General features: G+C 39.6%; 2 protein-coding genes across 3 annotated transcripts in view; one reads left to right on the plus strand and one right to left on the minus strand.

The window, feature by feature from the left end:
• The window catches only part of LOC126161619 (uncharacterized), a 63,184-nt gene extending 55,934 nt beyond the window's left edge, over positions 1-7,250 (minus strand). Inside the window, exons 1-4 of one of the 2 annotated variants that reach the window (XM_049917576.1) lie at positions 7,105-7,250; positions 6,890-6,976; positions 6,146-6,372; positions 5,131-5,286 (exon numbers count right to left, since the gene is read on the minus strand). In XM_049917576.1, the coding sequence (XP_049773533.1) occupies positions 5,131-5,286; positions 6,146-6,364 (375 nt within the window). In that variant the 5' untranslated portion in view covers positions 6,365-6,372; positions 6,890-6,976; positions 7,105-7,250. Of the gene's footprint in view, positions 1-5,130; positions 5,287-6,145; positions 6,373-6,889 lie in introns of both variants that reach the window. The other variant, XM_049917575.1, reaches the window with a different exon arrangement.
• Positions 7,155-27,532, plus strand: part of LOC126161623 (ubiquinol-cytochrome-c reductase complex assembly factor 1) — a 123,974-nt gene continuing 103,596 nt past the window's right edge. Inside the window, exon 1 of the mRNA XM_049917583.1 lies at positions 7,155-7,317. Coding sequence (XP_049773540.1) covers positions 7,285-7,317 — 33 coding nt within the window. The 5' untranslated portion in view covers positions 7,155-7,284. The remainder of the gene's footprint in view (positions 7,318-27,532) is intronic.

Below are 27,532 nucleotides of genomic sequence, written 5' to 3' on the forward strand. Positions count from 1 at the left end.
GCACTTGACACCATAGGCTTCCTGCATCATTTGGTATCTCTCTGTGAAGATTTTCTTGAGTTTCATACAAAATTTAATGCAGACGCATTGCTCCTATAACTTTGGCATCTTCAAATTCGCAAACTGTATGACACAACGTTCTACTCAATGTGGAAATGAACAATAACTAACAGACATACAACAATAAAATCTCTGGTAGTTACATATTAAAGACAGGTGTGAGCAGGAACACCAACCATATTTTGCTCCAAAACACCGCTAGTGTGAAATTATGAATGTACCACAGTTTTGTAAACAGATCTCGTATACACACACTACCACTATCGTACTCGACAAGCTCCCATTTAAAATAAAGCAAATGAATGGACATTCTAGTAATTCAAAAGGTAGTTAAAAACGTATCTCACTAGCCTCTCCTTATACAAGCTATTGAAGGACTGAAAAGTTCTATTAGCTAGATTGGAAGCAGCAGCAATAAACAACTAAATATTAAGCTACCAATATGAGATAACAGCAACTTGAGGAAGCGTAAGGTTTTCCCCCCATAGAACTGACTTTCCTTTTAATTTACTAGCTTACATTTAGTTGGTGTTAAGCACCAATAAAATTAAGCAATATGGTGATAGATTGTTGTTAATGCAGTGTAATTATTTAGTTTCTATGAGTTGCCTATATTCTTTTAATTTATACATTGACTCATTCCACATCCCTGAGGGCTGTCCTTCTTGATGGAACCTACAGAACATAATAAAAAAACAGTAGCTATTATCAACATATGTTTCAAGGCAGGTGCGTGGTCAGTGTTAATTGATGTGGGCAAGGCACTATAGAAAATATTGTATTTTCTTTAGAGTCACGCTTACGTTAATTACTGTACAGTGATGATGTACAATTTGAGTGCAATGCTATTTGGTAATAGACATAATTTTAAATTATAAATCATAACTTGCACTGTTCCCACATGAGATACAGTACAGAAAACTTTAGATCAAGGCAACCAGGTAGATTCAGTATTTCTTGATTTCCAAAGGGTGTTTGACTAAAGTACCACATCTACACTTATTGTCAAAGGTTCCATGATAAGAGGTATTAAGTGAAATTTGTGATTGGATTGAGGACTTTTTGGTGGGGAGGACACAGCATGTTATCATGGATGGAGAGTCATCATCAGAAGTAGAAGTAACTTCAGGTGTGCCCCAGGGAAGTGTGCTGGGACCCTTGTTGTCAAGTTATACATTAATGACCTTGCAGGCAATATTGGCAGTAACCTCAGACTTTCTGCAGATGATCCAATTACCTATAATCAAGCACTATCTGAAAGAAGCTGCATAAATATCCAGTCAGCTCTTGATAAGATTTCAAAGTGGTGCTGAGATTAGCAACTTGCTCTAAATGTTCAGAAAATTAAAATTGTGCACTTCACAAAACGAAAAAATGTAATGTACCATACTATGAATATAATATCAACGAGTCACAGTTGGAATCAGCCAACTCATATAAGTACTTGTGTGTGACACTTTGTAGAGACGTGAAATGGAATGATCACATTTGTTCAGTCAGTAAAGCAGGTGGTAGACCTCAGTTTATTGGTAAAATATTGGAGAAGTGCAATCAGTCTACAAAGGAGACTACTTACAAATCATTCAGATGACTGGTTCTAGAATTCTACTCAAGTATGTGGGACCCGTACCATTGGGTTGTTGTTGGGTTGTTGTGGGGGAAGAGACCAGACAGAGGGGTCATCGGTCTCGGGAACGACGCGGAAGGAAGTCGGCCGTGCTCTTTCAAAGGAACCATCCCAGCATATGCCTGGAGCATATCACTGGGAAATCACTGAAAACCTAAATCAGAATGGCCGGACGCGAGATTGAACCACTGTCCTCCCAAACATGAGTCCAGTGTGCTAACCACTGCGCCACCTTGCTCGGTGGACCTGTACCAGATAGCACTAACAGGGGATACTGAACATATGCAGAGAAGGGCAGCACAGATGGTTACAGATTTGTTTAATCCATAGAAGAGTGTCACTGAGGTACTGAAGGAACTAACTGGAAGACTCTTGAAGAAAGATGTAAACCGTCCTGAGAATGTATGTTAACAAAGTATCAAGAACCGGCTTTAAATGATGACTTTGGAATATATTAAAATCTCCTATGTATTGATAATTAATTGAAACACTCAGCTGTCAACAGGTGTTGTTGATATACCTCAATAGGGACGGATGAAAATGTGTGCCCCGACTGGGACTCAAACCCCTGTCCTGCTTACATGGCAAATGCTCTATCCATCTGAGCCATCGACGACACAGATGAATAGCGCAACTACAGGGACTTATCCCTTGCACACTTCCCGTGAGACCCACATTCCCAACTGCCCACAATCTACATACGTAATGTACCCAATAGATATTTGCCCATCCACTCATTACTCGCGCCCATTAAGGTAACAATTCTCGTAAGAGTTTGGGCAACCTGTGCACATTCACACAGATGACGGTGGCCCACATGGATAGAGCGTCTACCATGTAAGCAGGAGATCCCGGTTCGAGTCCCGGTCGGGGCACACATTTTCAACTGTCTCCATTGAGGTATAAGAACATCTGTCGGTAGCTGAGGGTTTCAATTAATTACCATTTATTCTAGAGAAGCTGCATGGTCATCAATGGTATCTGTTCTTTCGAGAACAGTTACTATCTTCCTATGTATTGGTCACAAGGAGAACGTGGGGACAAGATTAGAATAACTAGTGCATGCAGAAAGGCATTTAAAAAAAATCAATCTTCCTGTACTCCATACGTGTATGGAACATGAAAAAATCCTAATAACTGGTACAATGGGATGTACCCTGTGCAGTGCACCTCACAGTGGTTTGCAGAGTGTGGATGTAGATGTAGAAGTATAACGGCTGGTAACTCTCTTCAAATACAGTATGTGCAAGAGACTAGTATGCCAAAATGTACCATCACTGATTTTTGAAAATGTATCCCATCAGTCCAAAAAGTTTTGAGACTGGATTAGGCCTAATAAAAAATAGAGAATCGTTAAGATGGCAGTTATGCCTTGTGTTCTACACAATTTCCCTCCACTTGAGTACAATGCACAGAACATTCACACAACCATCTGAAACTGTCAGAAAAATCCTCCTTTGGAATGTTGTTCATAGGTCTGTATTGATAACACCAAGTATAATCATCCACAATGATTTTTTCCAGTGGAGAATTGTCCAAGTTTTACATTTCAATTGAGTCACGGCAGTCATTCACATGTCATCATCTTTCTTTGGGAGTCAAGACGTGCTGGTCAAACGTTGCACATACTTTTCTCTTCTTTAAAACGTTCTGGAGAACATCTTGAACACTATATTTAGAGATGTTGCTCCAATATGCTTTGTGACAACAATGCTGACACTTTACATTTGCTTGTCCACTACTCTACACTGCCTGCTGACAACAGTCTGGTCAAATGCATATCTGTAGTTTACAGTTGTCAGGTCAAGCTGCCACTGTATCACACTGACATCAGTTCTACAGCAGAAATAAAATCAGTTTCGCTACTTTTCTGGATGGACAGTGAATTGTTGACAAATGTATTGATGCCTGAAAAATGGTTTAAGGCTGAAACTGTACAATAGTACAACAAATAATGTAAAGCTCACAGTTACAGTCGGCATACAAGGCCAAACTTTAAGAGGGGCCATCCGTATGCTGTGCATGCTCACTTGTGACATGATTTACCAAGGTTTACCAACATATACTTCCAAGTTAAGTGTGGACAGCCCCTGTAAAGTTGTACCAAATGTTATCACTTAAACAGTTTGTCACAGCTGTAGGCCCTAGATCAATGAAAATAGTGAAAAGTTGTAATAAAGGGGACTAATTAATCAATAGCTTCATTAAGATTATATTTCCAGTCATGCCCATGACAGAGATTTGGTTTCACAGGAATCTTTATTAGACTTCTCACATGAAAGTCATGTTATGATTTCATCCCATGCCCATTCTATTGGCGAAGTACAGAATGAGCATAAAAAGAAATAAAATAAATATATCTTCATGATAAAAGTAAAGCTGAGGGGACCTCCAATACAATAAATAATGATAGTCATAATATAAAGTTGCAAATCACAAATCGTTCAATATATTATAAACATACGAACAACATTAATCAAGCAATAGTGAAACTGAGTAAATGTGTATTCATAAACTTAAAATATTTTAAATGTTAACTATACTGACTTACACCATCATTGCAGCGAAATATTTACCCTACCTTCCTTTATATTACATTTTGACACACATTAACTCCACAAATCACTTACGCAACAAACTGTTTTTGATTACTCTTGTAATATTAAATTAAGATATGTCAAAAATATCACTACTATTCTAAATACAACAAGCTAACTATGGACACAAGTGGAATGCTATGACTAATGCCTAGCCTGAAAATTTGTCTGAAAATCATAAAAATTGAGAGACTTTGATAAGATTTATAGAGAGACCAATCCCTACATTCTTTGTATTTTATGCGGAACACAAATACTTAATAAGCTCCAAAGTACTCATGTGAGGCTTGTCCATTATCTAATCCACCTCTGCTATATTTCCCTTGCAGTCTGATTTTTTCAGAAGAAAGGTGTGTGAAATACGCCATAAACATTGATGTCAGTCTCTGTTGCCACAACCTTTATTTTGCATTCACATTTGCTGCCTTCTATAACTTGCTACTTAAATTTCACCTTTCAATATAACCTTGACTTCAGCCCATGCTAGAGATCATGCTGTCACCCCAACCAAGATTACAGGGGAGGAACAAGATCTCTACCACACTTTACTTGAGACTAACCACACGTAACACACAGACGAGCAAAACGTGTTCTACACAACTTATCAACCCTGACCCCCTCCCCTCCCCTTTGAGCACAGTATTCTAATAGAATTTAAATTATAATATCACAGTGCTGACAGGAATAAGAGAGGCAACATATGCGTACTTATATTGAGAAGAGTGAAAATTTATACTCAATCCAGTCAAACAGGGCTGAAGAAGACAATTACATCCTTATCTTTTTTAATCAGATAAAATCTTATCAAAAAACTTGTGGTTTCAAAAAACTGAAGATATGTCATACCGTATGTCTTTTGTTAAAGGAGTAATAAGCTTCACTGTATTGCTGTCTGCAGTACACTCGCTTGTGAGATATAATATTGGCCATGCTTCTAAATAAATTGCGGCACACTTTACACTCATACACAATCTCCACTTCATTGTCCAAAAGTTGTTTCAGCTGAAACAAATGGAATTTTGGTGTGAAATCATTTCTGCATTAGGTAATTTCTTAATATAAATAACTATAATCAAACTATATGTTTCTTTTTTATGGCCACTTGGGAGATACATTGCACATTAATTGTTTAAAATTTAGTTTCATATTCCCAAACATCACATTTTTTGTAGATGATTACAATTACGAGTTAAATCTCCTATAAGAAACAAGTTCGCCCTGTTATGTTGATTTAACTAACCAAGTAATCAATTACTCATTAAGTATCCATTTTGCTTGGAGAAAACTACAGCTGTTTTTCCAAATTACACTGTAGCAAATACTGTAACCAGCAACAAGTTTTTCTGATGTGTGTTTATTGTACCATAAATGGTTTTGGGCTTGAGCTTATCGTCAGAAGGTAGCAGTGACTTCTTTGCAAGTTTTTCATTTGTGTAACACCAACATAAAATCTTTTGTATACTATGTAATCACAAAAGCTTTGTTATAACTTAGGACACAAATGCAAAACTTGCAAAGAAGTCAGTGCTATGTCCTGACGATGGGCTACAGCCCAATTCTAGTAACAGAGCAATACTATCATTTCAACAAAAACTTGTAGTTGGTTGCAGTATTTCCCACTATGTAATTTACTCATTAAGTATCAGTATGTGATCCTGGAAGTGATGTTTTGGCATGCAATGAAAATAACACCTGATAGTCATACTTCATAAGCAGCAAATTTGTTACCCAGAAAAGTTAATTACTGTATTTATACACAACATCAGTGGACTAAAAAAATTTAGAAAACGGCTATGTATCAGTACATAAGAAAACATCAGAAGTGGAGGCGGAATAGAATACATCCTAACATTGTACTAACCTCAGAAGTACATGTCTGATACATCTTAACAATGTCGCAAACTCGTCTAACGCTTATGTTTATTGGTTGCCTTAGAACAGACAAGTCTGTTCGATGCACCACCTCCTGTTCTTGAGAATCTTTCTCTTTTTGTCGCTGTTGTCCCTTTGCAGTAGGCATTCTTCCCGAATTCTGCTTTCCACTCCCTTTACCCGTCTTAGAAGCTGTTTTCGAACCCATTTCAATATCTGAAATATAAAACAGGGCATTGTTATTTCTGTTACATGCATACGAAATATTACATAACCTAAGTTTATGAAAAATTAATAAATATTTTGGATGTCGATTTGGGGCAGCGCATTCAAACCTCACCACCACATGCAAACCTGTATAGCAGTAATAAATTGGATTATGCCTTATACACTATAATATTCTGTAAATATTAATTTATTGTCACTGGATTGTGTGAAAATGTCGCAGGCTTTGTAGTACATTCAGTATTCTGAAGAAAATGCAATATACGTAGTAAAAATGAAATTAATTTTTATATTGAGTTACCCTACAGAATTGTAAAAATTACAGATTACGAAAATTATTTCTAGAGTTACGAAAACCATCTGGTTGAATGGAAAATCCAAGTTGCAATATCGGCGAAAATATAGTAGCTTAAACAAAATTGTAAGTGACACTTTTATAAACAAAAGAAAACAACGCAATAACTTACATTTTTAAATGTATATTTTGTACAGTAAATTTAATAATTACGTGAAATTTAGCGTCCTCTTTTACGGAAGGTCACCTCCCGTTAGCGATGAGCTCTCCTCGTTTTTCAGGGCATTTTCCTCGCATACTCTGGAGAATATTCACATTAGATATAAATAAAACGCACAGTAGTATCTTCTAAACTTAGTTATGAACTGCTCCGTCACATTAGTCTAACAGACAACACAGAAACGTTTGGTGGTTCCCACCGCATTTACCATTACGCTCCACCATTTTTGTTCAAGAAAGCAAATTGTGCACCAAGCTTGTCGCAAAGAGGGCAGCACTGTAGCGGAGATGCTGGGGCACTAGGTTGTGAATAAAGTCGGAACGCATTTGTGTAGAGTACAAATGCTAGTGCTTGCTGCTGCTGAATTAACTGAAAGGGAATCTACAAAATGAACTATCAGCGGCTGTTGAAGCTGTGCCAGGTACTTGTCACTGACAGTAATGACATAAGTTTCTTAATATGGCATTGGTTTATTTTTCAACAAAGAAACATTGACGAGCACAAAATGTGTACCTACTCATGAAATACCTTTACAGTCTGTAGCAGAAGCATTTCTAAAAGGGTTATACATGAATGAATGACAATCATACTTTTTGTGTTCGTGATATGAGAAAAATCAAATTTGGCATACTGCGCAGTCCCTTGAGATAGGAGTAGTTTGAGGACCCAGTTAGGAAAACAGATTTCTGAAGATTCTCTGCTTAAAGAGGAAAGAAAGACAAGTGACCAATTCGGAAAGTTAAAGAGAGATTTCGTGAACAAAACATTGCCATCATTTAGTATTAGATAACGTTAAAAGAAAAAGTGCACTGGGATTTCAATTTTAATTTATTTTCAGTGTCTTAGGGGCTTTCATATTTTCATCGTGCCTCATGCGGCTAGTGACAACTCTTTGACAGTGCGATTTTTTTGTAGTAGTAGCAGACCCCAGCGCCACTACGGCTAACATAAATGAATCGTCTTCCATGTAGAGTCAAAACTGTTTGGCGTTTGGTTTTTCTGCGTGTTGGGCATCAGTTTTTTCCTGTTGTTTACAACGTAATTGTGCGAACAACGTTGGAGCCTCAGAGATTTACACGTGAGATTTGAAAATCGACGTACCGAAGTAAGGTGATAATTATGATACAATTTTATTTGTTCTGGAAATCATCCATTCATAATATAGTGCAAAATACTTATCCCCATTAGCATTAAACCTGTAACAGCTTAACACTTAACTAACTCTAAACGTTTAATTAAAACAAGTTGGTAGACAATGTATATAAAATGTTTTATTACAGTATATTAAATACAAACCCACACATTTATAGTGTCTTTCTGTCCACATGATGGGCTATGAACAAATAGAAGCATTTTTTTTTTCTTTCCTCAGACGTCACAGAGATGGGACCTTTTTTTCCGCACACTGAAGCAGCATTGGTTAATTATAATATGTATTTGTTATTGTATTTTTTTTTGAAGCCCTGAAATTATTCGTATTAATCCTCTTAAACGTAATGTTTTTCCTTGTGTTCCAGAAAAACGAGGTTTCACTTGTTGGACTAGTTTCATTTTAGTTTATTGCATAACATTGCTTTCTGTATATTAATTTTCTGAGCATTTTCACATACAGGCACACAGTCTTCATAGTGCAGAAAAGTTCTGTAAGGATACCATTGTGTGTTCATCCTCTAACTTATTAATGACACCTTTTTAAATAAATTAGACATACTAACAGATAACTAATTATATAGATGTTCTCCGTGAAGTTTGTTGTGAACAGTCAGGCATAATCTGAAAACTGTAACAGCATGCATAAATACACCACTAGGAGCAAAAGTAGCTTTACTGTTGCACAAAAGGAGCAAAGTATGCAGCTACAAAAATATTTGAGTAACCCCATCCCCCTTGTAAGTTAAGAAAGTGGTGGCAGGTAATGAGCCTTTAAACAAACTGAAATAATTTCTGTTTGACAATGTCTTTTAACTTTATTGTGAAACCACATCTTAGTCATTGCTATGAGTCACAGAAGACGCAGAAAACTAAGTTAACCATTAATTCTAGACTACTTTTAGAAACTCAAATTTAGATTCTCACTAGAAAGAGTGTGTGTGTGTGTGTGTGTGTGTGTGTGTGTGTGTGTGTGTGTTTTGGACTTCCTCTTTTTCCATGTTTAACTGCTATTTCCCACTGACAAATGTGGTTCCCAAGAAGCAGCAGAGAAACTGTGATAATAAATGCAACAAGAAAAGATAATTATATGAAATAGTTTGGATGAATTTTTGAATGTCAAAATGTTTCCATATTAAGGGAAGTACATTGACAGCCTTTAATTTTCCACCAAAATTTTTGATAATAAAATTAGATTACTATGGGTGATAATCTAAATGGGAACAGAGCAGCCAGACCAGAATGATTTAGACTAAAGAAAATCACAGGTGTTACATTTACATTATTTGTTCTTTGACTATTCATCACAACAGCATAGAACATGTCAGGTACTATTACAAATATAGCTTATTGTTACACACACACACACACACACACACACACACACACACACACACACACACACACCCTCTAAATGATTGTGAAAAGATCAACAACAGAAAAACTATATATTTTTAAAACTTCACAGATCTCTAATACAAGAACAGATACATCAAACATTAACTTTGCATCAAATGTACCATTAAAGAAGTGCGGACTGGTGGTGGCAAGGAGTTTGACAATAATGATGTGAGACGATATGCCGAGTCAATTGGATTGAAACATTCTTTGACTGTGCCATATACACCACAGCAAAATGGAGTTGCTGAGTGTCAAAACAGGATTATCTGCAAAATGGTACATTCATGGCTTCAGTCAGCAAAGCATATTCCAAGCGCTTTGTGGGGAGAAGCTGCTCTACTCATACTCTGAACCGAACTGGGACAATGAAGGTTAAAAGAAAGACACCAATAGTATTATTTTTGAGAAGGAAGAGTCAATTTAATCATCTAAAAGTATTTGGGACATAATGTTTTGTCTGGATTCCAGCACAGAAACAGAGAAAGTTTGATGCCAAATCTCTGAAAGGTTATGATGACTGTGGCTCTCGTGTATACCTTCCAGATAAGCATTCAGTTATTGTTAGCCGAGATGTAAATTTCAAGGTTAAAATATTGAAGCAATCGTTGAAAAATGATATTACTAAATTAGTTGACATATCGTTTATGAATGATACGGAAATATCTGATTCTAATGATGACGAAATATCAAAAGAAAATATTACAAGACTGGATCATCAAGATCATGTAGAAGCGACTGAAAATGCCGATGATCATAGAGTTTTGAGGGACAGACAAACAATTAGAAGGCCGATATGTTACCTAGATGAACCTGAGCGACCCAAGATGATGATGATGCTGAGAGAAGTTCCAAGGAACTATGATGGAGCAGTGAAATCCTCAGATGTAGAAAATTGGAAAGCTGCAATCGATGAAGAAATGGACTCACATCAGAAGGTTAGTACTTGGAAATTAGTCGATTTACTGGCTGGAAGGAAGGCTACTGGAAATTGATGGGTGTTTACAATTAAATTGGATAATAACGATGACGTTGTATGGTACAAAGCAGGGGTAGTTGCAAAAGGGTTTAGCCAAAGGCCAGGGCTTGATTTTTCTGAAACTTTCAGTCCTGTGGTTAGGTTTGAAACTCTGAGAGCCCTCTTGTGTGTTGCTGTTCAAAGAAATTGGAACATCAAACAATTTGACATTAAAACAACATTGTTGAATGGTAAACTGGAGGAAGAAATTTACATGCAACAGCCACAAGGTTATGATGATGCTACAGGCCGTGCTTGCAGATTGCTTCAACGCTTGTATTGACTGAAGCAAGCAGCAAAATGTTTGTATTAGTGTTTAAAGTTATACCTTAAGAAATCAAATTTGCGGGAGAGTAGTGCTGATCCTTGTATGTATTTTAAAGAAAATTTGTTTCATTTCATGTGAATGATGGATTGATAATGGGACCTGGTGAAAAAGTTCATAATTACACAAAACAATTACATGAAGAGTTTGATATGGTAGTAGATGAAGTGGATTGTTATGTTGGCTTGCAAGTCCAAAGATTTAATGGTTGTATGAAGATTAATCAGTCTGTGTATGTGAAAAGAAGTGTTAGCCAGGTGTCATATGACTGATGCAAAGCCAATATCTTTACCAATTGAGCCTGGATGGACACCAGGTGATTCACCACCAGCTACTGATACCGACACTTACTGAGAAATTATAGGCAGTCTCACATATTTAACATTGGGGACACATCCAGATCTAGCTTATGCTCTAAATATTGCTTCAAGAGCACAAGATTTGCCTACCGAAGCACACCTAAAATTAATTAAACGAATTCTTCGCTCTTTGAAGGGTACAATAAATGATGGAATTCAGTTTAGGAAAACGAACAATTCTGCTATAGAAGGTTATAGCGATGCTGATTATTCAAGTGAAAAATTGACTAGACGTCCAACAAGTGGAGTTTTAATGAAGTTTTGTGGTGGACCAGGAATGTGGAAAAGTAAACTGCAGAAATATGTTGCACAATCATCAATGGAAGCTGAATTTGTTGCTACCAATGAGGCAAGTCAATCTTTAGTATGGCTTGATCTTTTTTGAAAGAAATTGACATTGTTAAAAAGAGTTCAATTCCTACTTTACGCATTGACAATCAAAGTGCTATTAAATATATCAAAGGCGCAGGATTCTGTGAATGCTCTAAGCATATTGAAACACGCTATCAGTATGTACGGCAGTTAGTCAATGAGAAGAAGATCAATGTCGAGTATGTTTCAACAGAAGATCAGGCATCTGCTATTCTTACTAAGGGCTTATCAGCAAAAAGCTATCAAGAATGAAAACTTAGATTGGGATGGAAGTAAGTAATGAAAATAAAGACTGATTTGGTAATGAAATATGAACTTGTGGGAGAGTGTTAAGGGGCTCCGGAATGCCCTATACTTGCAATGTTAAAATAACGCTTATAAATTACATCTTTCCTCACAAAGTATTTGAGGTAGGAAGTTGAACTTTTTACAGATTATTTATTGGAATATGGGCTACAACTTAACACAGGGATTTTACAAAATTTTAGTTCAGTTATTAAAGATGATTTTTTTCAATTGTAATGAAAATTCACAACATTTTTTTTGCAATTTTTTATTTATATATTCAAAAATATACAGTTTTTTGGAAAAAGGCTGTGTTAAATTATGCAGAAGGTACTGTGTAACATTTACTGAAAGTTTGAAACAAATATGTTTGGAAGATCCTTAGAAAACATGTAATTAGTATGAGAAAATAAAAGTTTTGGGAATCGAGCGACAAAGATTGGATTAACTTTTTAGTGCATTCCAGGTCCATAGGATGGATTATCTTCATCCTCTGCAAACTCCTCCTCCAGCTTCCTCTTGTTCCTCCTCCTGTTTACTCTTGCTTGTATTTCTAGACTCATTACAGCCCTGTCTGCAGCCCGAAGGCGTTCCTTGTCTAAAGCAAGCATCGCTCGTACCATGTTAGAACCTATCTTCATTCCCATAATAACACATATCTTTGGCTTTCCAACATTTCTCCTTTTCTTAAAAGCCTTCAGAGGATTTCTAATAACTTTACTTTTACTCATTATTATACTTCAACAAAACAGAGACTCAAGAAACAGAATTAATTACGAATATTTTCGAGATAACGACAGAGTAAATAAACATGAAACAATCGACAATCACACCAGCGATATATATTGAACCATCACTGGTTAGCCACAACACATACTTTATCTCACGTCACTAAAATGTACCTGATGAACACGGATGTTAATAATAACACCATTTGACAGCAGTTCAACAGCGCCACAGTGGGTCACGCCCATGTAGACACACACACACACACACACACACACACACACACACACACACACATCCATCCGCATATAAACAGACACAAGCAGACATTTGTAAAGGTAAAGAGTTTGGGCAGAGATGTCAGTCGAGGCGGAAGTACAGAGGCAAAGATGATGTTGAAAGAGAGGTGAGGTATGAGCGGCGGCAAATTGAAATTAGAAATTAGCGGAGATTGAGGCCTGGCGGATAGTGAGAAGAGAGGATATGCTGAAGGGCAAGTTCCCACCTCCGGAGTTCTGACAGGTTGGTGTTAATGGGAAGTATCCAGATAACCCGGACGGTGTAACACTGTGTCAAGATGTGCTGGCTGTGCACCAAGGCATGTTTAGCCACAGGGTGATCCTCATTACCAACAAACACTGTCTGCCTGTGTCCATTCATGCGAATGGACAGTTTGTTGCTGGTCATTCCCACATAGAAGGCTTCACAGTGTAGGCAGGTCAGTTGGTAAATCACGTGGGTGCTTTCACACGTGGCTCTGCCTTTGATCGTGTACACCTTCCGGGTTACGGGACTGGAGTAGGTGGTGGTGGGAGGGTACATGGGACAGGTTTTACACCGGGGGCAGTTACAAGGGTAGGAGCCAGAGGGTAGAGAAGACACAAGTTTTTACTTGTGTCTGTATATGTGTGGATGGATATGTGTGTGTGTGTGCGAGTGTATACCCGTCCTTTTTTCCCCCTAAGGTAAGTCTTTCCGCTCCCGGGACTGGAATGACTCCTTACCCTCTCCCTTAAAACCCACATCCTTTTGTCTTTCCCTCTCCTTCCCTCTTTCCTGATGAGGCAACAGTTTGTTGCGAAAGCTTGGATTTTGTGTGTATGTTTGTGTTCGTTTGTGTGTCTGTCGACCTGCCAGCACTTTCATTTGGTAAGTCACATCATCTTTGTTTTTAGGTATATTTTTCCTTTGTGGAATGTTTCCTTCTATTATATATATATATATATATATATATATATATATATATATATATGTGTGTGTGTGTGTGTGTGTGTGTGTGTGTTTTCTGCTGTTGATCTTACGTTAAGTGAAAAATGTGCACAAAAATAAGCTTCCTCTATTGGTTTATTTAGCCTAGACATCTTTATTTGTGCTTCGTCAAATTTTGTTAAATGACCTTGCATAGCGCCTGACCATTCCCATTCGATATTGTGAAACTTATGTCACAAGAAGTCGATATTTTTGGCAGACTGGATATTACAAATCTGGTGTAATTTATCCCAAACATCTTTTGCAGTTTCACATGTAGCTACTCGAAGTACCGATTTTGTTTCTTGTGAAAAAACAAGACGTTTCTTTGCTTTTGGATTTGCTTTCGTCCAAGCATTTAATTTTGTTACATAATCTTAAACATTTGTTTCCAGTTTCACAAAAGATCCGCATAAAACATTGTAAACAGCATCACATTCCATGACAGCCTCCATGAGAGTACGCCAGGTAACCCAATTTTGTACGCCATTTAATTTTTCAACCTGTTGTTTTTCTTCAGTCATGATGTTTTGTCCTTATTTTCTGTTTACGCTTACAAACGTGTTGAATAATTTCGTAAACTGTCTGCAAAAAAAGTGATTGCGTCACAAGCTGTCTGCTTGAAGTAGTCAATTCGGACACTATTAAACACATCTCAATTATATATCAAATCAGTGCTAATCTCAACCACGCTCATCTGCTACCATGTTAGGATAAAAATATATACATCCAACCTCTAAATGATCACGCAAAGATTTATCAAAGCGCCAGAACTTAATGTAAGATCAACAACAGAACAACTTCATTTTTTTCTTTCTTTCTTTCTTTCTTTCTTCTTCTTTTTTTTAAATTCCAGATCTCTAATAAAAGGAACAAATACATCAAACATTAGCTTTGCATCAAAATCATACAAACTTGGGAATGGATTAGTCAAGAATGAGGCAGGATGTCGTCACTGGCCTTCTCAATGGAACCACCACAGCATTCATTTAGCAACTTGGGGAGACCATAGGAAACTGAGTCTGGATGCCAGGACATGGCTTTGAACCCTGTTCCTTGTGAATGCAAGTTCAGTGTTTTAACATTGCAGTACCTCACTCGGTACTATTTTATTTAGAATGAAAGTTATCAGTAAAACCATGCATTTTTAGATCTTTGCAACTAACTGAGATTATATATGAGAAGTGTAAACATGAACATGAAAATGTCTTACATTACATTTTTGAAAAATATAAAACACAAACACCAACACACAGTAAAAATAGTGGACATGTTATCAGATTAAAAATATGCTCATCAATTAATGAGGGCATAGTGTTACTGTAAGCTAACAAACTCTCACTCACTGTAGAAGCACTTCTCACATGGACATGTTTTTGACTCTGCTCGAAAAGCCATTTGCTTCCCCCATCTCCTTATGCATGTTAGCAGTGACTTATAAATAGGGTCCTGATTTTTAGGTTTTTATAAAATGAATGTAGCCCTTTACTGTCTTGGAATATTCCTTTTTAGCAGAATTTTAATGTAAAATATAATGAACACTAATAATGGCATAGAAAATTTTATTGTGATTTTGACACAGTTATTCTAGTTCTTAATGGAGAACAATCAATTAACTATTCCTTAGAGTGCCACTTGAAAACATGCATAAGCAGTTGAGATATTTACCTATGCCACAGTTATTTTCTCTTTTTATAATATTTTAGTGAAAAATCTAATAGCTAGTGAAAATTTCTTTTCATGTGTTGCTCACATAAAAACAAGCACTTGAGATTTGTATCTGTGTATGATCACAACCCTTGGCCTGACAACACTACAAGTATTTAAGTTTTATATTACAGTTTCTATTGCAGTACACAATTAATTACTTTTCTAAATATTGCAAAGTGAAACTTTTTCTTTTATGTCTGAGAACTTTTTTTCCCCCGAGCGGGGTGTCACAGTGTTTAGCATACTGGACAAGCATTCGGGAGGATGACAGTTCAAACCTGCATCCAGCCATTCCTATTTAAGTTTTCCACTATTTCCCTAAATCGTTTGAAGCAGATGCCAGGATGGTTCCTTTCACAGGGCATGGCCGATTTCTTCCCCGTCTTTCCCTAATCCAAGCCTGTGCTACGTCACTCATGATCTTGTTGATGGGACATTAAACCTAACCTTCCTTTCTCCTTTTAAAGTTGCTGCTTGGTAAATATAAATTTCTTCCCCCTCAGTACATTTTGGAGGCTGAGGAGGAGAGGTGAATGTGCTTATTTTATTGACAAAGTTACTCATGGTCCCTAATACAATCAACTTTTGAACTTCTCCCTCTGACTAATGGTGGGCGCTTTCTTCATAACTTTAATTTCTCGGAAGAATATTCCCTAAGTTGGTGACATGTGTTGTACCCACAGAACCAGATATTTCCATCAGATACACCTGCCCCTTGAAGATCATGTGTACAGTGTATTTTGGTGCAGAGATGCAGACTCTCTTCATTAAACTGCAACAGGTAGATATAGGAAGGGAGCTCTTAAAAATATCAAAGACGCAACATTCTTGTTATTCGTAGCAGCTGCCTCAGTTCTTGCAATGAAAGCTGAGTTGAATGTTTGTATCACCTCTTTGACTCTTTGGTAGTGTTTAGTGTAATATAAAGCTGCCAAGAGCACCAACGTGTAAGATGGGTTCATGTGGGAGGAGCTTGTTTGGATCTGCTTTCTTAAAGGACTGAATGTGGGTAGGAGCTTTGAAAAATACTTCCTTAACAGAGGATATGATTCTCTCAATCTCTCTAAAATTAGTTGTGCCTTCCTCTGTAGATAGTGTTGGCCAGAACTTCATTGAAAATGTTGTCCAAAAATGGAGTGGTATTATTGGTAAGATTACCATACAAAATGTTGTTGCTCAAGTCCTTTCTGAATTTTTTCCCCACAGATTGTTACAGCTGGATGGCAAACATGTGGTAGGAACAGCAGCGAATAATGTTCATATTTGTTGTGGGTGACTGTTGAAAGAGATATCCATCAATGTAATTTCCAAATATTAGTCATTTTTGAGTAAATGAAGTTCTTGACAAGCTTCTCCATGCGTCTGGCATTCTACACGGTTAGCCCTTCTTTGCAAATGAAGTTGGACCTTTGATATTTATCAGCAACATTTTCAAACACTAGCATTTGGCATTATTTGAATGTAGTGTCTAAATGCATCATCAGACATGCATATTTGGACAACTTAACTTGTGTGCCTTATTTACATCATTGGAATTTTTTCAATGTGGCATTCCATGTATGTTGGTGTTTCTGCATGCAGTAATGTTTTGAAAAATATATTTATTTTCACACAGAGCAAAAAATTCTGTCAGTATTGAGTGTGCTGGTGCAACAGCAACATTCATGCTGTCCTGTCTGTGAAATAGATTTTCAAGGTAAAGATTAAGATGAATGAACATTGGGATGCTGACCGTGAATTGGGAAACTCGAATTGTGTCATGCAGCTTCATTGCTGCTGGTACATTCTATTTGAAACTGAGTAAGTTCATTTGTGCATGCATTGGGACTATCAACACAGAATACTGCCACAGGAGTGCTTTTGCTGATGCATTTGCCTATGTACTTTATTGATTTGACAGAATTGCAGTATTCCACATCGATATGTGCTTAAAGTGTTTTCAGTAACAAAAGTGAATATGTGACAATCCATGTGTTGCCAAATTCAGTATTGACGTTTCTCACTCTGCTTGTTGTTATGCAACCTCCGTCATCACCTTTACATCATCTGTGTTGAGGATAGCCATTATCACCAGAGTGATTTTTATGAGTAAATTTTCTGTGCTAAATTTTTATGGTTTTGTCATCTTCCATGCATGGTGATTGTGGGTTCATAGCACCACATGGTCCATGAACGAATTTTTGGTGATACTATCAAACAGTAATAGTCAGGATCTGGTATTTCTGCACAAATGACTTCAATTTGAGCTGAGTATATTTTTGTTTTGTAAGAATGTATGCATAAGGGAGGCCACTTTCTTGTGATTCAATGGAAAATACGCACTGTCTCTTTTCATGATCAGTGTGATGGTTCACAATTAAACCCATTACTTTCATGAATTTTTCTTTGAAAATTTAGGCAGGCCCAAATTAGTTGGAACTTGTCCAGACAATGGACGCTCTGTCTCACCCTGTGCTAGATTCGATGCAAATGTGATAAAATGGTCTGGAAGTCTATATAATGTTGGTTTGTGCCTATTGATGCATGTGTTGCAGACTGCCAGTGAACATTGCCGAAAGTATGACCCTTTTGCTAATGTTGTTGGTGTTTCCATCATTCGTAGTAACGTATCGTAAATGAATGTACTTCTCAGAGTGCAACAACTGATTTGAATGAAAAGGAGAGTTTATATTCAATTTCCACATAACATGTCCAGTACATGTTGGTGAAACAGTTTGAGTTGTTCACCTGTAAGAAAAAATAAAATGAAAGAAGTGATAAGATAAATATAAATCTTATTTACAAATGTATGAAGGATGATTTTTTTGCTATAGAATGTGTGAAAATGAAAATAAATATGATTACCTGTAGCTGAATTTGTTTGCATGGTATTTACGTGAGATCTGCCCTCCGCCTCCCAAAAAATTATGGAATACTATAATGCATTTTAAGATCAGTATGTTTCAGCAATATGTACTGTTGTGTTATTTCATTGCTAAAGAATTATATCACGCATATCACATTCTTTTCCATCTATAACAGTTGCTACTCCATTGACTGTAGGTGCATTATGTCAGACCAGTGTTTCATCATCTCTTTCATGGATTGCTTCGCTATCCACTGGCAAGTTATCAATTGATATTTTGAACAATTTTATCAGGACATTGTGTTGTTGATTGTTGTTGCCCATGAAGTAGATTTGTAAAACATTATGTTCAGCATCAGAAACTGACAGAAGTGGTCCTGTGTGATGAAATATTTGCCCTTTAATTTTGAAAGTTGGCATATATTGCTCTTGAAATACTTCAGCTCAGAAAAAGTCACTTGAAATGCTGAATCATATGTACGAATGTTTTGTTAAAGGTACTACGAATTGGTTTATTTCCTGAAAGCAGAGGTTCGGGTAGTAGAAACAGTCAGAAGTCTAACATTTGCCATTTGCACAGCACATTCCTGGTATTTCATTGTTAAACTTTTGCGCACAACAATGCCCACACACCTTACCATTTTGCTAATGCTTACACATGGATGAGGATTGTAGTCATAATTGGCATTGTACTGGAATGCACAAAGATTCAAGTTGGCATGCACAGCTTTGAGACTGAATAGCTCATATATGTTCTGCTTTGACTCTTACTGTTTGTTGCTCTTCTGATCCCAATGCACACTTTGAGTAGTTTGTAAATGTTCCACTTTGACCATTACAGTTTGTTGTTCCTCTGATTCTGATGCATACAGTTGAGCAACTCATAAACAATCTGCTTCATGCTGCTTGCCATTCCTTGCTTGATTGAGCAGCTCATAATTGCTTTTTGTTTTGTGCATTGCTGGTAGATGTAACAATTGAAGTGTACTTAGGTGGCATGATTGATTTGACAGACAAATCAACTACTACTACAAGCAAAGCAACAATATTGTAAATTAAATAAAATATTGGAGAGCACCTTTTCGTTGGCAACGGTATAACAAAACAAAACTTTTCTTAATGTTAGGCACAAATTATGCCTCACTGATAGTCCCGATATGATTAAAATATTATGATGTGCCAGACTGACTTGACCTGATGTTTGTGTAAGAATGGCATAAGATGCACAGATGATGAACAGATAAACAAAGACTGACCTCATTTTCTGACCCTTTCTGTTATTCTTTGATTGTTCCTGTTTCATCTTGTGATATATACCCCAAGCTATTTAAATTTGTTCACCTTTTTCAGGGTGCTTTCTGATGTTTTCCACAGGGCATTCAGAGTCATTGTCTTATTGTAGACAATCCTCAGTCCAGTACTTTTAGCTATCATGCTTAAGTTGTTTCTTTGCTTGTTATTTTCACTCACTCACTATTGCTGTGTCATCTGCAAAGGCTTAGGTTGTTCCAGTTCACGTGCCCACCCAGGAGCGTCTGGGTGGACAAGAGCACGAGTGGCCAGGAGGGGACAAAAGGCTGATACTCAGGCACGCAGTCGGCCCGTAGTGTAAGTAGCCATTTTCCACTGGCCAACACCCATGAACAGAGGTGGCCAAACAGGTTGACATGCACAGAACATGTGCATTACAGCCATCTGGTGGGTAGCCTATACTACCTGCTCCTGCCCACAGGAGCATGACGTGCTAGTGCTTGTGCCCTTACCCCACGGGGCAGCTGTGGAAAAGTCTAGACTGGGCAGTCGACTTGGGCTCTATTGATCTTTCTGTCCCCCATTTGCATCGTGGTATCGCTATGTTCTCATTTGTTGTTCTGCACTATCTGATCACTTTGTTCAGCATTATATTGTCCAAACTGGTGACAATCCATCACCCTGTTTGACACTGCTCGTGATTTCAAACTCTTTTAATATTGCTCCTATGAAACTTACTCTTTCCTTTGGTTCTGTCAGAATTTGTACTGTCAGTTCTTGTGTAATGCCTTCCAGTCCTCTGCTCTTGCCCATCCAACCAAGAGTGTCCATCAAAGGAATTGAATCTCTTTGTGAAGTCCTTAAAGTTTTTTTTCTCTAAGGGTACTGTAAGTGCACACAACTTTTTAAACAGGGGCTTACTGTGTGTCCTTACAGCACTTTGTGTCAAGAAGAATAGTTCTGTTCTATAATGTGAAAATTTCATCAAGGCTTCCTGATATCTTGATGAAGCAGCTTCTCATCCATTTAATGACACTAAAATACAATAGAAAGTGTGACAAAAGACGAGAAACATGTACTGCAATTTTTAAAATTTATTTCAGTGTTCCTGTTGAAGGCTTTAGTCTCTTGTTTTCAGCTGAACAGTTGTTACTTTCCTTAGTGTAGGCAATGGTAATTTCATTAAGATGTTGATTGCTGCACGCATAGTGATGCATGTTTCACCATCAAGCTGGCTGTCAGGTGTGAAACTCTACTGTGGCCATATGTGAGTACACATCAGGCATAAGGTTCTTTATTTGCTGGTGGTGGCCCCTTGGTAGTCAGTATACTAATTTCTGTGGAGTAGTGCATGTTTATTATATATGGTCAAACAAATTGTGAAAAATACTGACTAGATCTGGACAGTGTTGTCTGCAAGTTGTTTGGCTTTGTGAAACAAATGCTCATTAGTTCTTGGAAATGTGAATGTAATCGATGAAACATGCATTGTATCTCACTTACATACCCAATTCTGTGAAGAGGCTTGAATTTTTGTGTCATATTTTTTAAATAAATAATGGTTTTGAACATACACTCCTGGAAATTGAAATAAGAACACCGTGAATTCATTGTCCCAGGAAGGGGAAACTTTATTGACACATTCCTGGGGTCAGATACATCACATGATCACACTGACAGAACCACAGCACATAGATACAGGCAACAGAGCATGCACAATGTCGGCACTAGTACAGTGTATATCCACCTTTCGCAGCAATGCAGGCTGCTATTCTCCCATGGAGACGATCGTAGAGATGCTGGATATAGTCCTGTGGAACGGCTTGCCATGCCATTTCCACCTGGCGCATCAGTTGGACCAGCGTTCGTGCTGGACGTGCAGACCGCGTGAGACGACGCTTCATCCAGTCCCAAACATGCTCAATGGGGGACAGATCCGGAGATCTTGCTGGCCAGGGTAGTTGACTTACACCTTCTAGAGCACGTTGGGTGGCACGGGATACATGCGGACGTGCATTGTCCTGTTGGAACAGCAAGTTCCCTTGCCGGTCTAGGAATGGTAGAACGATGGGTTCGATGACGGTTTGGATGTACCGTGCACTATTCAGTGTCCCCTCGATGATCACCAGTGGTGTACGGCCAGTGTAGGAGATCGCTCCCCACACCATGATGCTGGGTGTTGGCCCTGTGTGCCTCGATTGTATGCAGTCCTGATTGTGGCGCTCACCTGCACGGCGCCAAACACGCATACGACCATCATTGGCACCAAGGCAGAAGCGACTCTCATCGCTGAAGACGACACGTCTCCATTCGTCCCTCCATTCACGCCTATCGCGACACCACTGGATGCGGGCTGCACGATGTTGGGGCGTGAGCGGAAGACGGCCTAACGGTGTGCGGGACCGTAGCCCAGCTTCATGGAGATGGTTGCGAATGGTCCTCGCCGATACCCCAGGAGCAACAGTGTCCCTAATTTGCTGGGAAGTGGCAGTGCGGGAAGTGGCAGTGCGGTCCCCTACGGCACTGCGTAGGATCCTACGGTCTTGGCGTGCATCCGTGTGTCGCTGCGGTCCGGTCCCATGTCGACGGGCACGTGCACCTTCCGCCGACCACTGGCGACAACATCGATGTACTGTGGAGACCTCACGCCCCACGTGTTGAGCAATTCGGCGGTACGTCCACCCGGCCTCCCGCATGCCCACTATACGCCCTCGCTCAAAGTCCGTCAACTGCACATACGGTTCATGTCCACGCTGTCGCGACATGCTACCAGTGTTAAAGACTGCGATGGAGCTCCGTATGCCACGGCAAACTGGCTGACACTGACGGCGGCGGTGCACAAATGCTGCGCAGCTAGCGCCATTCGACGGCCAACACCGCGGTTCCTGGTGTGTCCGCTGTGCCGTGCGTGTGATCATTGCTTGTACAGCCCTCTCGCAGTGTCCGGAGCAAGTATGGTGGGTCTGACACACCGGTGTCAATGTGTTCTTTTTTCCATTTCCAGGAGTGTATTTTGGAGTCAAGGAGACGATTCACAGAAAAGCAGGAGCATTGATTCATTGACAGGCATGCAAATAAAAGAAGAAAAGCAGAAGCATCAAATCATTGACAGGCATGCGCATGAAAGAAAGAAAACTTGTTAGCTTCTTTTAGAAGTCTTTGTGTGTTCTTTTTAACGATTCTGGTTCCATTTTAAACATTCCTGACTTAAGGATGAGGGATGCAGTTGTTAATTTTAAAGACACAGTGGGGTTTTTGGGTCTCATATTTGACTCTTAGCTTACATGGTTACCACATTTTAAGGACCCTAAAAAAAGTCTCATAAGGATCTAAGTATTTTAAAATGTCTTAGCCACAGCACATGGGGAGCAGACAGGACTTGTCTGCTCTAGTTTTGCAGGGCATTTGTGTGATATCAGCTCCATTATGGGTGCATGATGTATGAGGAATGACGCAGTGATGGCCAATAAGGTGTGTTTGGTGAAGTCAACAACCCAGCCATTGTGAGTTACTCAGGTGGGATGAGATGACTCTCACATGTCTTAGAATTGGGCACTGCCTTCTGACACATGGTTTTTTACTGTGGTAAGAGAGGATCCCCTGTTTTGTCGTGCTTGTTAAGTGTAAATCTCTTTACGCCATGTTTTAACAGAGTGCCTTTTATACTATGATGTAAGGGCAGGACAAAATCTTGGTGGGGATCTATTTTAGCTGATGATGCGATAAGTGTGACTAAGGTTTTCAAGTTTGGTGATATGACTGGGCTCTGACCTAAACTTTTAGGCTGGAGGTTTTAGTGTGTTGCAGAGTGGCTAGCACCTCCCTTTTTATTCTTGCGGTCAGCCAGCCACATCCATCTGCTTTATTGTTTTTGTTGTGACTCGCCGATCTTTCAAAGTGCCGCCGCACAGTTACGCGCGTCCTCTACATGTGGTGCTGTCTGCCAGCCATGCACTGCTAGTGCCACCTAAGCGGCCGCCCAGCCAGCCAGTGGCTGCTAGACTTGGACTCAGTTATGAGTTGACTGTTAAAGTGTACACACATCTTACTCTGTTTACTTGATCTGTGACTTTCATGTATTGCATCTTCCTTGAAATATATTTGTTCAACTTGAAGTTATTACAATTGGCGATGAAGTAGTGATTTTTCTTTTCCATTGTTGACCCACATGTTTCCATGGCTACTTTACAGCAACGATTGCAAGGTCTCATAGAACAGCAAACGCTTCTCGCAAATGCAATTCGTGATTTTGTCGCGGCATCAAATGCGGGGCATCTCTTGTCGTTGTCTCTACCTACTTTTCCTCCTTACAATGAGACGGCGGAAGACTGGTCTGATTACGAAGAATGTCTTCGACAGCACTTCTTGGCATTTCATGTCGTGGACGAACAAACATGTAAGTCTCTGTTCCTTTCATGGATTTCACCTCAAATGTATCGGTTGTTGTCGCAATTGGCTCCTTTGAAAGATCCTGCGTCTTTGTCCTTTGCTGAAATGTGCTCACTTCTGTCTGTCTATGAAAATAAGCAAACGCATGTGGTAGCCTCTCGTGTTGCCTTTTATTGTTGTCAAAAACAACCGAATCAACCTATCTCGCTTGGGCTGCTGAACTTCATGGTCTCAGTAGAAAGTGTCAATTTGTTACTGAAGTTTACAAAGAATCCTACGCCGATTCCATGGTACGGGATGCTATTATCCGTTCGGCACACGACAAAGAAGTTAGGCAACGTGCGCTTCAGTTGGCAAATCCGACTCTAGATGAAGTCCTATCCATCACTCAGTCTTTTGAAATTTCTCGTGCCCCTGGAGCGCAAATAGAGGCATGGGGCGATGTCGGGGAAATACAACCTCTGTGCAATGTTGACGAAGCGTGTGGCGTGTCCCTGCCGGCCGACGTGGCCGCAGTACACTCCCAAGCGCAGCCTCGGCCTAACTGTAAACAAAACTCTAAGAAACTGCAGCAAAACCCACGGCAACTTCCTTCATGTCCGCGGTATTTTATGAGACATTCACGAGAAGATTGTCCATGACGTTGGGCCGTGTGTCACAAATGCAAAAAAAAAAAAAAAAAAAAAAAAAAAAGGGGGGGGCGGGGTCATGTGTCATCCGTTTGCAAATCTGACTGCATACATGATGATCATGAACATGACGCTGATTCTGATTCTGTGTTGCCTGTCAATTGTACTTCTTCCCTTTCAGGGAAGTTATTCCACACTGTCCAAATACTTGGTCGAGATGTTCGCATGCAGGTGGATACTGGTTCTGCTGCCACTATCATCAATTCTCAGACATATCTTCAGTTGGGTTCTCCAGTCCTGTCAACTGTCACTCGGCAATTACGGACGTACAATAAGCAGAAGATTTCTCTCTTGGGACAATTTGATGCTGAGGTATCTTACAAATCTGTCGTTGGCACTGTTCTCATATTTGTGGTCGACCATAGTAACGCGGAGAATCGTTTTGGTTTCGATGCCTTTCGCGTTTTTGGGTTCTCCATAGATGACTCTGTCAATATCGTCTCTGATGCTATTCCTTACGCTCAATTGGATTCCTTGTCAACGACATTTTCGTCCCTTCTTTTCTCCTGGGTTAGGCCGTGCAAACGACTTTGAAGCTCATATCACGCTCAAACCCACTGCTCAACCTAAGTTTTTTTGGGCTTGGCCCATTCCTGTGGACCTTCGTGATCGGGTCAAACGGGAGCTGGATCGTCTCACTGCTTCAGGGATCTTGCTTCCTGTCACTTCCAGTGAGTGGTCCTCTCCTGTCGTTGTCGTTGCTAAGCCAAATGGTGATATTCATTTCTGTGGCGATTTCAAAGCCACTGTAAGTGCTCAATGCCTTATTGACACTTACCCTATGCCTCGACCTGCAGAATTGTTCACTAAACTTGCTGGTGGCCAGTATTTTTCTAAACTTGACCTGTCAGAGCTTATCAACTTCCTCTCGACGCTGCTTCCCGGCAGTTTCTGGTCCTTAACACGCCTTTCGGCCTCTATCAATACCAACGATTGCCATTCGGGATTGCCAGCGCCCCTACTCTCTTTCAGCGATTCTTGGAACAATTATTGCTCACTGTCCCTGGGTGTATAAATTACCAGAACGACATTGTTGTCACTGGCTCCACCACTGACGAACATCTTCAAAATCTCCGCACACTTTTTCATGTCTTACAGACTGCCGGTCTTAAGTGTGATCTTCAGAAATCAAAATTTTTTTCAAGCATCTATCATGTACTTGGGGTTTCAACTCTCTCTGGATGGTACTCGTCTGCTTCTGCAAACTGTCACTGCGATCGATGCCCTTCCTCGCCCTACATCTGTTAAGGAACTGCAGGCATTCTTGGGGAAAATAGCATACTATCACAAGTCTTTACCGTCTGCTGCTTTGGTGGCTCAGCCGTTCCATAAAAACGTGCCTTTTCACTGGTCCGCGTCATGCGATGCGGCTTTCCAGAAATTGAAGACTATGCTGAAACAGGCCTCGTGCCTGGCTACTTATCGACCTGGCCAACATCTTGTTCTTGCCACGGACGCATCTCAATACGGGGTGGGTGCAGTCCTTTCGCACTGTTTTTCTACATCTACATCTACATCCATACTCCGCAAGCCACTTGACGGTGTGTGGCGGAGGGTACCTTGAGTACCTCTATCGGTTCTCCCTTCTATTCCAGTCTCGTATTGTTCGTGGAAAGAAGGATTGTCGGCATGCCTCTGTGTGGGCTCTAATCTCTCTGATTTTATCCTCATGGTCTCTTCGCGAGATATACATAGGAGGGAGCAATATACTGCTTGACTCTTCGGTGAAGGTATGTTCTCAAAACTTTGACAAAAGCCCGTACCGAGCTACTGAGCGTCTCTCCTGCAGAGTCTTCCACTGGAGTTTATCTATCATCTCCGTAACGCTTTCGCGATTACTAAATGATCCTGTAACGAAGCGCGCTGCTCTCCGTTGGATCTTCTCTATATCTTCTATCAACCCTATCTGGTACGGATCCCACACTGCTGAGCAGTATTCAAGCAGTGGGTGAACAAGCGTACTGTAACCTACTTCCTTTGTTTTCGGATTGCATTTCCTTAGGATTTTTCCAATGAATCTGTCTGGAATCTGCTTTACCGACGATCAGCATTATATGATCATTCCATTTTAAATCACTCCTAATGCGTACTCCCAGATATTTTATGGTATTAACTGCTTCCAGTTGCTGACCTGCTATTTTGTAGCTAAATGATAGGGGATCTTTCTTTCTATGTATTCGCAGCACATTACACTTGTCTACATTGAGATTCAGTTGCCATTCCCTGCACCATGCGTCAATTCGCTGCAGATCCTCCTGCATTTCAGTACAATTTTCCATTGTTACAACCTCTCGATACACCACAGCATCATCTGCAAAAAGCCTCAGATCATTTATGTATATTGTGAATAGCAACGGTCCTACGACACTCCCCTGCGGCACACCTGAAACCAGTCTTACTTCGGAAGACTTCTCTCCATTGAGAATGACATGCTGCGTCCTGTTATCTAGGAACTCCTCAATCCAATCACACAATTGGTCTGATAGTCCATATGCTCTTACTTTGTTCATTAAACGACTGTGGGGAACTGTATCGAACGCCTTGCGGAAGTCAAGAAACACGGCATCTACCTGTGAACCCGTGTCTATGGCCCTCTGAGTCTCGTGGACGAATAGCGCGAGCTGGGTTTCACATGACAGTCTTTTCCGAAACCCATGCTGATTCCTACAGAGTAGATTTCTAGTCTCCAGAAAAGTCATTATACTCGAACACAATACGTGTTCCAAAATTCTACAACTGATCGATGTTAGAGATATAGGTCTATAGTTCTGCACATCTGTTAGACGTCCCTTCTTGAAAACGGGGATGACCTGTGCCCTTTTCCAATCCTTTGGAACGCTACGCTCTTCTAGAGACCTATGGTACAGCGCTG

The sequence above is a fragment of the Schistocerca cancellata genome, chromosome 2 (genome assembly GCF_023864275.1).
Source record: "Schistocerca cancellata isolate TAMUIC-IGC-003103 chromosome 2, iqSchCanc2.1, whole genome shotgun sequence".
Taxonomy (NCBI): Eukaryota; Metazoa; Arthropoda; class Insecta; order Orthoptera; family Acrididae; genus Schistocerca; species Schistocerca cancellata.